A 13303-nucleotide genomic window follows, 5' to 3' on the forward strand; every position below is an offset into this window, starting at 1 on the left:
TGAATATTCTGAGTACTAATCCTCCATGAGATGAACATCTGGCCAAACCTTTCTTCCATCAGTGTCTCATAGTTTTCTTATTCCTTTTTTTTTCTTTGTGGAATGTTTTAATTTGATGTTATGCCATTTTCCAATTTCAGCATTTGAATGGTGCAAGCAGGGAGACTGGAAGCCTAAGGTTTGATTGGTTCCTATGGGGAAAGGAAAACAAGAAAGAAGACATTGAAATTAGGTGTTAAAGAGTTAAAATGGGGATCATCAGTTAAGACTCCCTTCCAGATGACCTAAGTTCAATTGCGAGCACACACATGACAGCCTATAACTTTCTATAACTCCTGGCAGAGGCTCTTCATCCTGGCTCTGCTTTGCTTCTTGACATCTCCACCATGTTTTCAGCTGTCTCTGGAGTGTCCTGCAGTGCACTTTGGAGAACCATTTTGAGTGTCTGGTCCTTTAACCTATGCCTGAAGGAGCCTACAAAGAAGTAAATGATGGGGTTGGCACAGCTGTTAATAGCAGTCAGGACAATTGATGCCAGATAAAGATTAATGTCAAATACATGAAAATAATCCTTCATACTGAATATCAGGAAGTTGTGGACGGCAAAAGGCAACCCACAGAGGAGAAAAACCAAAACAGTCAGCAAGATGGTCACATACAATCTGGGAAGCTTCATCTGCCCAGTGCCACAGAACAACCTGGCCAGCAGAGCCAGGCTGGACAGACAGAGGACCACAAGCAAAAACATGATGTATGCTGCCATAAACAAGTTCGATGCCAGACACCCATTGTCATTTTCATATATGATATCTAAGAAACCGCAAAAATACCTATTCAGAATGCAGATCAACAGGGACAGGACCCAGATCACAGCACACATGACAGTTGATGTGTGTTCTGGGCGGTGGCAGCGATACCAGATGGGGCACAGGACAGAGAGGCAGCGCTCAGTGCTGATGGCACTGAGTATGCTCAGGCCTGCAACGTAGACAACCATCAGGGTGGTGTTAAAGCACAAGAGAAAGATAATGTTGAGGTAGGAAACCTTGAGAAGAAACAGGGTGGAAACTATGATTTGACCGAGGAGGAAGAGGAAGTCAGCCAAAGCCAAGTTTAGGATGTAGACTGAGAAGGCATTCCTGTACAAGCAGAAGCCCAGGAGCCAGAACACAATGGCGTTTCCTGTCAGCCCGACCAGTCCAAAGATGAGGATCATCAAGTGTGGGATCAGAATCCTGATGTGGGTACTTCCATGGAGGATTTCGTCCATTGGATTTGTTGTTGTGGGTGCGGTTGGTGAGGCTGAGTTCTCAAGGGCCAGAAATGCTGCACCAGTGCTGCAGGGAACACAAAGGATACATGAGGCCTTCCCTATGAACTCCCCTTTTGGTTTCCTTTTGTTGTTGTTTTTGTCGTTTAATTCTATTGCATATTTTCTTCATTTAAATTTCAAATATTATTCCCTTTCCTGCTTTTCCCCCTCCAGGATACTCCCTACCCCATCCTCCCTCCCCCTGCTTCTATGAGGGTGTTCCTCCACCCACCCATCCACTCCCACCTCTCTGCCCTCCATTCCCCTACTCTATCTATAGAGCCTTCATAGGTTCAAAGACTTCTTCTTCCATTGATGCATGGCATGGCCATCCTTGTCACATATGCAGGTGGAGCCATGTATACTCCTTTGTTGATGGCTTAGTTCCTGAGAGCTGGGTAGGGGGGGGGTCTGGTTGGTTGATGTTGTTGTTCTTCCTGTGGGGTTGCAAACCCCTTCAACTCCCACAGTCCTTTCTCTAACTTCTCTACTAGGGACCCTGTGCTCAATCTAATGGTTGGCTGCTAACATCCACCTCTGTATTTGTAAGGCGTTGGCAGGGCCTCTCAAGAGACAGCCTTATCAGGCTCCTTTCAGAATGCACTTCTTCATATCCAAGATATTGTCTGGGTTTGGTAACTGTATATGGGATGAATCCTCAGGTGGGACATTCTCTGGGTGACCTTTCCTTTAGTCTATCCTCTACAATTTATCTCCATATTTGCTGCTGTGAGTATTTTGTTCTCCTTCTAAGAAGCACTGAAGAACCCATATTTTGGTCTTCCTTCATGCGGTCTATGAATTTTATCCTGGTTATTTGCAGCTTTGGGGCTAGTATCCACTTATCAGTGAGTGCATACCACGTGTGTTCTTTTGTGATTGGGTTACTTAATTTAGGATGATATTTTCTAGTTCTATCCATNTGCCTAAGAATGTCATGAATTCATCATTTTTAATGCTGAGTAGTACTCCATTGTGTAAATGTACCATTTTTTGTATCAATTACTCTGTTGAGGGAAATCTAGGTTCTTTCCATCTCCTAGCTATTATAAATAAGGCTGCTATAAACATAGTAGAGCATGTATCCTTATTACATGTTGGAGCATCTTCTGGATATATGCCCAGGAGTGGTAGTGCTGTATCCTCCAGTAGTACTATGTCAAATTTTTTGAGGAAATACCAAATTAATTTCTAGAGTGGTTGTCCCAGCTTGCATTCCCACCAGCAATGGAGGAGTGTTCCTCTTTCTCCACACTCTTGCTAGCATCTACTGTCACTCATCTGCTGCTAAGTTTTTGATTTTAGCCATTCTGACTGGTGTGAGGTGGAATCTCAGGGTTGTTTTGATTGAACACACCTTTTGTTAAAGACATATTTTATTAATACATATTTGCTGGTAACAAGCAAAGGAAACCAATTCTAAGAACTACCATTTCATTTTCAAACTCCATTTAATCATAGAAACTAAATCCCAGGACCCAGAGGGAGCTGAGGACTCCCCAGTAGCTGAACAGCTTCTAGTATAAGGAAATAGTTGTCAGAGTCCAGATATCTCAGGGGCAGCTTCTGCATCTTGCTGGAAGGGCCAAACTAACTTTCTCTTCCCAGGCCTAGGAACTTACTCCTAACCTGATTGGTGAAAACTCCCTAGCTCAACCCCTTATGTCAAAACATGATTGGACAATGCTACAGCCCGTTCTTCTCCCCTATCACTAACGTTCCATTGCTTAAATAATCCGTATAACATTCCTTCAAGGTCGTAGTTCAGCTCTTGGGTCTGTTCTGCGGCCCCATGGACCAGAATCAGCTTGACTACAATAATTTTTTCATCTACACTGCCATAATATTGTGTGAACTCTATTCCTTGACACAATACCAAAATGATGCCCTTCTTCACTACACACTCCTAACATGATCCTATATAAGCACAGAAGCCTAACATGATGGTATGATTAACTACACACTCCCTCAGTGATGCTCTACAACACTATACACACCAAAATGGTCCATAACATCCCTGCAGAGTTCCACTGTGATGCTCTACATCACATGGGGTACCACTATTAACTAGATTACTACTCAAGGATTACACAGTATGTGTGTCCCTTTTGCTCAATCATTAGTGTACAAAATGACTACAGACTTGCATGCCATCCAATCTGATAGAGGCATTTTCTCAATTCTCTCTTGGTTTGTTTAGGCTTATGTTGAATTGAAAAAAAAAAACCCACTCAACAAACCCAACCCAACCAAACCAACCTAAACAAACAAGAAATGCTTTGACCATTAAAGAGAAATATTTCTGAAGGTATTTGAAGATTCTCTGGCCAGACCATTGCATGCTCAAGGCTGTAAACTAGAACAGTAACTTGAAAGACTTTCCTGTGGGACAACTGACAACCCAGGACATTCTTACAGCAGTGGAAATGCTTTCTCAGGTTCGTGTGCTGAAGTTCTCAGAGGCTATTGAGGTCCAGACTCGTGGGTGTCCAGGTACTGCTTAATTGGTATTAGATATAGCCATTGTTCTTTTTTTATTTTTTTCATTTTTCGAGACAGGGTTTCTCTGTATAGCCCTGGCTGTCCTGGAACTCACTTTGTAGACCAGGCTGGCCTTGAACTCAGAAATCTGCCTGCCTCTGCCTCCCAAGTGCTGGGATTAAAGGCGTGTGCCACCACGCCCAGCTATAGCCATTGTTCTTGTGGTGCATACAGAATACAAAAATAAATGGATGGTGAAATATTTGACTGGAATTCCAAAGGAAATCTAGAAAGTCTGACAGTGTGTAGCAGGGTGCATTCTTTACAGGGGATGCCCCAAGAGTGTGATAAGTGAACCTTCAGAGTAAAGCCTAAAGTGTAATGCAAATTCCAGGATGTTGGAGATGACATAGATAAACAATTCTGCATAGGAAATGCACAGACACCAAGTGGAACCAGCTCCAAAGAGAGGCCAAGTGGGTTGCAAACAGCAAGTCTCTAGAAGCTTAGCTGCCCAAGCCTGTTGGCACTTAGATCATGATATCATATGCTGTAGATGTTGAACCTGGGCCACAGTGTGCTCCCTGCTGTGTTTTTTTCGTGCTGTGATACTATCCTTTCTATCCATTTCTCCTTCTATCCCCATTGGGATGGTGATGTTTTCTCTGTGTCACAGTTTGATGGGATTATATAATTTTTACATTATTATAGGTAATCATGGCTGAAAGTACATCCTGAGTCCCAGGAGAGTCTGAATTTATAATGTTGTATCTGCTAAAGCTTTGGGACTTTTACAGTTGGACTGGGTGGATTTTTTGTTGTGAGAGAGACAGAAATCATTTGAGGATCAACCATAAAACCTTGTGGTTTAATGTGATCAGGTTGGGAAGGGGTGGATTTTGTCACAGTTCATCTTGATTGTAAATTTGATTAGGTTAAGAAACATGTGGGAGATCCATGAAGCATATCTTTCTATATGTGTGTAAGGTCACATCCAGAGCTCATCTGATGTTAATGGATGCAATAAATATATTAAACCATTGGTGGACTCCATATGATGGTTGTGTTTCTGGGAGTTGTGGCCTACTTGGATGAAATAGGTCAGTGACAGTGTGTTCCTTGGGGTCACAGCTTTCTCTAGCATCCTCTCTGTGTACTGGGTTTGTTTATTAGTTCCAGTGGCCTTTTGGGGGGACTTAGAGCTATTAATATAAGTCAGACATTGTCACCTGAAAAAGTCAGGACTGGACTTTCTCACTCTTAATTAATATTTAAATCATTTATCTTCCTTGAACTCACCAGCAAGGACTTATAATCCTGTGATGGTTTATATATGCGTGGCCCAGGATGTGGCAGAATTAGGTGTGGCCCTTTGGAGTAGGTGTGTCTCTTTGGGTATGGGTTATAAGATCCTCATCCTAGCTGCCTGGAAGGCAGTACTCTGCTAGCAGCCTTCAGATGAAGAGGTAGAACTCTCAGCTCCTCCTGCACCATGCCAGCCTGCCTGGATGCTGCCATGTTCCTGCATTGATGATAATGCACTGAACCACTGAGCCTGTAAACCAGCTAACAATTAAATTTTGTCCTTATAAGAGTTGCTCAGATAAACATGGACTAAGACTGATCTTCAATAACAACATAAATAATAGAAAGCACACATAAACATGGAAGCTGAATAACACTCTACTCAATGATAACTTGGTCAAGAAAGAAATAAAATAAATTAAAGACATTTTAGATTTTAATGAAAATGAAGCCACAACATACCCAAAATTATAGGACACAATGAAAGCAGTCCTAAGAGGAAAACTTATAGCTCTGAGTCCCTCCAAAAAGAAACTAGAGAGAGAATACACCAGCAGCTTGACAGCACACCTAAAAGCTCTAGAACAAAAAGAAGCAAATTTACCCAAGAGGAGTAGACAGCAAGAAATAATCAAAATTAGGGTGGAATTCAACCCAGTGGAAACAAAAAGAATCAGCCAAACCAAGAGCTGGTTCTTTGAGAAAATCAACAAGATAGATAAACCCTTAGCCAGACTAACTAGAGGGCACAGGGACAGTATCCTAATTAACAAAATCAGAAATGTAAAGAGAGATATAACAACAGAACAGGAGGAAGTCCAAAATACCATCAGATCCTACTACAAAGGGCTACTCAACAAAACTGGAAAACCTGGATGAAATGGACAACTTCCTAGACAGATACCAGGTACCAAAGTTAAATCAGGATCAGATTAATGATCTAAACAGCTCCATATCCCCTAAAGAAATAGAAATAGTCATTAATAGTCTCCCAGCCAAAAAATCCCCAGGACCAGATAGGTTTAGTGCAGAGTTCTATCAGACCTTCAAAGAAGACCTAATTCCAAGACTTCTCAAACTATTCCACAAAATAGAAACAGAAGGTACTCTACCCAATTCATTCTATGAAGCCACAATTACTGTGATACCTAAAGCACATAAAGACCCAACAAAGAAATAGAACTTCAGACCAATTTCCCTTATGAATATTGATGCAAAAATACTCAATACAATTCTCGCTAACAGAATCCAAGAACACACCACAATGATCATCCATCATGATTAAGTAGGCTTCATTCCAGGCATGCAGGGATGGTTCAATATATGGAAATCCATCAACAAAATCCACTATATAAACAAACTCATAGAAAAGAACCACATGATCATCATATTAGATTGTGAGAAAGCATTTGACAAAATCCAACACCACCAGTTCATGATAAATGTCCTGGAAAGATCAGGGATTCAAGGCCCATACCTAAACATAGTAAAGCAATATACAGCAAACTGGTAGCCAACATCAAACTAAATGGAGGGAAACTTGAAGCAATCTCACTAAAATCAGGGACTAGACAAGGCTGCCCACTTTCTCCCTACCTATTCAATATAGTACTTGAAGTCCTAGCCAGAGCAATTNGACAACAAAAGGAGATCAATGGGATCCAAATTGGAAAGGAAGAAGTCAAAATATCACTATTTGAGATGGTATGGTAGTATATATGAGTGACCATCAAAATTCCAAAATGGAAATCCTAAACCTGATCAACAGCTTCAGTGAAGTACCTGGATGTAAAATTAACTCAAACAAATCAGTGGCCTTTCTCTACACAAAGGATAAACAGGTTGAGAGAGAAATTAGGGAAACCACACCCTTCACAATAATCACAAATAATATAAAATACTTTGGTGTAACTCTAACAACGGAAGTGAAAAATCTACATGGTAAGAACTTCAAGTCTCTGAAGAAAGAAATTGAAGAAGATCTCCGAAGGTGGAAAACTCTCCCATGCTCATGGATTGGCAGGATTAACATAGTAAAAATGGCTATCTTGCTGAACGCAAACTACAGATTCAATGCAATCCCTATTCATTCTTATCTCCTTGTGTCAAGGTCAAGTCTAAGTGGATCAAGGACCACAACATAAAACCAGAGACACTGAAACTTATAGAGGAGAAAGTGGGCAAAAACCTCCAAGATATGTGCACAGATGAAAAATTCCTGAACAGAACAACAATGGCTTGTGCTGTAAGATCGAGAACTGACAAATGNGANCTCATAAAACTGCAAAGCTTCTGTAAGGCAAAATACAATGTCAATAAGACAAAAAGAACACCAACAGATCGGAAAAGGATCTTTACCAATCCTAAATCAGATAGGGAACTAATATCCGATGTACATAAAGAACTAAGAAGATGGACTCCAGAAAATCAAATAACCCTATTAAAATTGGGGTACAGTACTAAACAAAGAATTCCCAACTCTGGAATACTGAATTGCTGAGAAACACCTGAAAAAATGTTCAACATCCTTAATTATCAGGAAAACGCAAATCAAAAAAACCCTGATATTCCACCTCACATCAGTCAGAATGGCTTAGATCAGAAATTCGGGGGACAGCAATGCTGACAAGGATGTGGAGAAAGAGGAACACTCCTCCATTGCTGGTGGGATTGCAAGCTGGTACAACCACTCTTAAAATCAGTCTGGTGGTTCCTCAGATAATTGGACATAGTATTACCTGAAGATCCAGCAATACCTCTCCTGGGCATATGCCCAGAATATGCTCCAACTTGTAATAAAGACACATGCTCCACTATGTTCATAGCAGCCTTATTTGTATTAGAAGCTGGAAAGAACCCAGATATCCTTCAACGGAGGAATGGATACAGAAAACATGGTACATTTCCACAATGGAGTACTACTCAGCAATTAAAAAGAATGAATTTATTAAATTCTGAGGCAAATGGATGGATCTGGAGAATATCTTCCTTAGTGAGGTAACCCAATCACAAAAGAACACACATGATATGCACTTACTGATAAGTGGATATTAACCCAGAAACTTAGACTACCCAAGATACAATCTGGAAAACACATGAAATTTAAGGAGAAGGAAGACTAAAATGTGGATATTTAGTTCCTTCTTTGAATAGGGAACAAAATATCCATGGAAGGAGTTACAGAGACAAAGTTCGGAGCTGAGACAGAAGAAAGGACCATCCAGAGACTGCCCCACCAGGGGATCCATCCCATATACAACCACCAAACCAAGACACTATTGCATATGCCAGCAAGATTTTGCTGACAGGACCCTGATATAGTGGTCTCCTGAGAGGCTCAGCCAGTGTTTGACAAATTCAGAGGTGGATGCTCACAGCCATCCATTGGACTGAGCACAGGGTCTCCAATGAAAGGACTAGAGAAAGGATCCAATGAGCTGAAGGGGTTTGCAGCCCCATAGGGGGGAACAAAAATATGAACTAGCCCATAACCCCAGAGCTCCCAGAGACTAAACCACCAACCAAAGAGCACACATGGTGGAACTCATTGCTCCAGCTGCTTATGCAACAGAGGATGGCCTAGTCAGTCATCAATGGGAAGAGAAGCCCTTTGTCATATGAAGGGCCTATGCCGCAATGTGGGGAAAAGCCAGGGCCAGGAAGCAGGAGTGGGTGACTTGGCGAGCTGGTGTATCAGGTAGGGAATAGGGGGAGTGTGTTTTTTGGAGGGGAAACCAGGAAAGGGGATAACATTTGAAATGTAAATAAAATATCCAATAAAAAGTAAAAAAGATTTGCCTTGGTCATTGTGTATGTTCTCAGCAATAAAACCCTAACTAAGACAATTATTATGTTGAATAATACAGTAAAATCAAGCATCTTTGACTTTTCTTGTTTTATTTGAGATCTTAGAGAAAAGGCTTTCAGGTTTTCCTGGGCCTCACTGAGTGTGGTGTTTATTATGTTGAGACACATTCCTTTCGGACCTATCCATTAAGTTTCATCTTTGGCATTTTAAAAGTAATGAATTTTAAGAAATGTCATTTTTTGGGTCTGTTTGGGTGATTTTACTTGAGTTTTGGTTTTGGTGTGTGTGTGTGTCAGTGTGTGTGTGTGTGTGTGTGTGTGTGTGTGTGTGTGTGTGCAGAGACTGATGTCCATTGTTGTTTTTCTCAAATGTTTGATAGCTTAGTTTTTAAGACAGAGCATCTCACTGAGCCTACAGCTCACTTACTTAGTCAGACTAATTGGCCAACAAGCCTGGAAGGACCCTCCTTTCTCTGCTTTCTTTATTGGTATATGCCATGCCTGGTTTTATGTGAGGTGCCAAGTGTTTGAGTTCTGGGCCTCATGCTTGTGCAAAAGGCACTTTACCACCTGAATAATCTTCCCAGAATCTCCCTTCCTTTATTTTGTTCATTAGCAAAGGTCATGATTTTTATTTTCTATAGTTGAGGACTGAAGCTGAGGCTTGTGTGTGCCAAACACACATATACCACCCTCAGGCCTCCTTGAAATCTCTTGAGCGTATTGGCAAGCATACCATCTATGTATTCAAGGAATGCGTTATGGATTTAGTGCTCACAATCTGACTGTGTGCACCTAGAGATGCTAAGCAGCTTGCTCATTTACTCTGAGCTCCCAAACTTGAGGTTTGTGGTGATCTTGCTGTTAGGGGGTGTTGTCGCTGTCTCACCACTAGGAGGCACACCAAGCACAGGTTTGTCCTAAGTTCAAAGGTGGATTTAAAAGTTGCTAGAGGACCACATAAAAGGGAAGTATACCTTCAGGAGTCTCAGGCTGGCTCTGTGTTAGATGCAGGCACCTCTTCTGTTCACCAGCATGTGCTCAGGCACTGTAGGACTCTTTCTAGCTGTGGTGCACCCATAGCTCTAATACAATGGTTTGGTGTTGATTTTATGTGTTTTCCTAAGTCATTATTGCCTGGGACTGGGAGAGGGCTGTAGTGGGCATTGTGGTAGGAAACACTGACATCCCTAAGTCCACAGAGACCCTGTAGCTATTGGGAGGAGCAGGATTTTTCTGTTACAGGCTTCCTTTTGTTGAGGAAAATTCATGGTTAAAAATAGCTTGGTTGGATACAGGTAAGCACGCCAGGGCAGAACCCAACCCAACCCACAGTGGGCTACTGTTCTTCCCATCTGGCATGGGGATAGGTCCAGAGGCTTCACAATGGTCTCCCTCTTGGGAAGAGAAATCATATGGCTCACACTGAATTCTAAGCAACACCTTGAGGATTCTCCTTTGTTTTAAGTCAGTGGCTGGGACTTTAGTCAGTGATGTGTCATGTGAGGTTGGGAGTTGGATGCTGTGGTATGCTGAAGTCAGTTATACCAGAGAGCTCATGGATGAAGGAATCTGCACTATGTCGGGGATCTCTTAAAGCCCAGCCTAAGTGTGCTGTTGCAGCAAGTGAAACCAAAACCTGTCCCTTTAGGGGACAGTCTCTGTGGCCTGCCAGGGTTGGGTTAGAGGGTCAGTATGAAAACGCTGGGCAGTGGATGAAGTGTTTTAACTCTGTCTCTTGTTGGATTTCACTGAAGTGGGTCTGATATTCTGTAAGGCTAAATCACAAGTTCAGTTTCTTGCCTTATCTCCCAGTGCTGGAGTCTTCTGTCATGGTGAGGTGTGGTAGAGATGGGAGAGACAGCCATTAGCTCTGGGCTAGTGTAGTTCTAGAGGCTCAGTTCTGGGCCCTTTGCTTAGAGGAAGGGATGTGGGGTTCTGACTGGCACTAGGTGTCACAATGAAACACCTGATACAAGATTTTTAGTCTAAGGATTGAACTCAATTTACTTTATTTTCTTCATTTAGCAGAAATCTCTCCCACTAATGTGTGGAGAGGTGATACAGGCAAGTTTCCCTTTCTGCTTCTAAGGTATCTTAAAAAATACTAAAACCAGGTATCCTAGTCTGGTGCCTAGTTTTCTCAGTTCTCCTGAAGATGCTGTGGTGAATGTATAGGCTTTCCATAATGAAGACAGATGGGGGAAGATAGAGAATTATCTGGGACCTCCCTACATTTCCATTCATCAGTTGCAAGGCTGTCAGGAGAAGTGAGTCCTTTGAGAGGCAGGAGGAATAATACCACACTGTAGACCAAGACAAGGAAAACCCCCGAAATCCTGAACTTTAGATTTACAGAAAAAAAAATAGACCCTAACATAGAATAATAAACAAAGGCATAGGAGACACAATTCTCTGGACCTAAGTAGGGCCTCAATCAAAAGAAAAAAGCCCCATAGATTGTTTCTCTGCAAAACCAAGGTTTAAGACTCTATCTGCACCTGTGTGGTAGTGCCACCTTTGATCCCAACACTTGGGAGGCAGAGGATCTGTGTGAGTTCCAGGCCAGCATGGTCTACAGAGTGAGTACCAGGACAACTAGGGTTACACAGAGAAACCCTGTTTCAGAGGGTGTGTGTGTGTGTGTCTTTATAGCCCAGAAGCATGTACTGGGGGAGGGGTCCCAGCATTTCCTAGCTTGCTCACTGTTCCCAAGGAGGTAGATTATTTCAGGAGAGGTGGGAAAGTCAAGTCTTTTGGATAGACAACACCAAACATTTTTTATATAGCCATGCCCAAATGTACATTCCACCTCCGTTGGCTGTGAATGTCTACTCAAACAAGCAGTGTGGACCTAGGAACTTGTTTGTTATCTTGGCACCAGATCTATTTGGGCAGAAAGTACTAACTGCTAAAGAGGTAATAAAGCCAAACACAAGGGGCAGCTACAGCCTAATTTCTGCAGTACATGTTTCAGGGTACAAAATCAAGGGATATGGAAAGTAAGGTGGTGTGATATATTAAAGAATGGATTAATTCCCTAATAATGGAATATAAATACACCAAAATTGTTGAAATGCCAGATAAATAATTCAATAGCCCTGTGTTAAAGATTATGAACATCCTCTAGACATATTTGAACAAACTGAGGAAGAGAGGGTGTCAGCTGAAAACATAGGTGAGTCTGGATATGGAGGTGCACTCTGTAAGTCTCAGCTCTCAGGACGCAAAGACAGGTGGGTCTCTGTGAGTTCAAGTCTAGCCTGGTCTACAAAGCAAGTTCTAGGTTAGGCATGGTTACAAGGTGAGACCCTATTTTAATAAAACAAAACTAAAGCAGCACTGGTTGGTAGCAGCATCAGTAGCAGCAGCAGCAACACAACACTTGCTGAGGTAAGTCAGTAACAGGCAGAGAAGATCAGCAAGAAAAGTGAAGCTAGAACAAACAAACAAACAAACAAAAAACCCAAACAAAGCCAAACAAAATACCAAAAAATCCAAAAAACAAAACCAAACTACTCAAAATCAAACCCAAACCCAAATGGAAAAATGTTGAAGTTTAAAACATACATTAAGGTAAAACCCAGCAGGAAGGATGTGCAGCAGGCTACACCATGCAGAAGAGGAGCAGGAACTCAAGAGAAGGTTCAGGAAATATTATATCCATGAAGCAATGAAGAAAAGACAGATGGATATGACTGCAATTTTTGAGAGCTCTTGGCCACTATTAAGAGATCGAACACAGCTGGGCGTGGTGGTGCACTCCTTTAATCCCAGCACTGGGGAGGCAGAGGTAGGCAGATTTCCGAGTTCGAGACCAGCCTGGTCTACAAAGTGAGTTCCAAGACAGCCAGGGCTATACAGAGGGAAAAAAAAAAAAAAAAGATCAAACACAAGAATCAAAGAGTTTAACCTACTTACAAAATGATACACATCAAATTTTGCCTGGAATTCTAAAATGCAGAAACACATGTTCTTACAGCCATTCACTTGATAAAAAGAAACACAGGAAATCTGGATGTCTCTCATGTCAACCAAGATTGCTTTGTGACAATATTATTCCTTGAAAGTGACAGAGTAGTAAATAACCCCCTCCCCCAGACAGGCACAACTAAGCAATTCATGGCCACCTACTGAGCACCACAGACTCCCAAGAGATCCTACACATTCAAGGAAGAAAGATAGCTCCACACACCAGAGCCCAGCAGGGAAGAATTTCACAAGAGGAAGAGATGAAGTGTTGGAAGCTAGTAAGAGTAATGTATTAAGTAAAACCAGAAAGCTTGAAAGACAATTGTGTGTTTGTGTGTGTGTGTGTGTGTGTGTGTGTGTGTGTGTGTGTGAGAGAGAGAGAGAGAGAGAGAGAGAGAGAGAGAGAGAGAGAGAGAGAGAGAAAGA

At 41.9% G+C, this 13303-nt stretch overlaps 1 protein-coding gene across 1 annotated transcript in view; it reads right to left on the reverse strand.

Moving 5' to 3' along the window:
* Positions 1-333: 333 nt before the first annotated feature.
* LOC110315849 (mas-related G-protein coupled receptor member A2-like) overlaps positions 334-13303 on the reverse strand; it is a 19058-nt gene continuing 6088 nt past the window's right edge. The window contains exon 2 of the mRNA XM_021189797.1: positions 334-1337. Within this exon, the coding sequence (XP_021045456.1) occupies positions 350-1337 (988 nt within the window). The 3' untranslated portion in view covers positions 334-349. The remainder of the gene's footprint in view (positions 1338-13303) is intronic.

Source organism: Mus pahari, unplaced genomic scaffold (assembly GCF_900095145.1).
Source record: "Mus pahari unplaced genomic scaffold, PAHARI_EIJ_v1.1 scaffold_10131_1, whole genome shotgun sequence".
Lineage (NCBI taxonomy): Eukaryota > Metazoa > Chordata > Mammalia > Rodentia > Muridae > Mus > Mus pahari.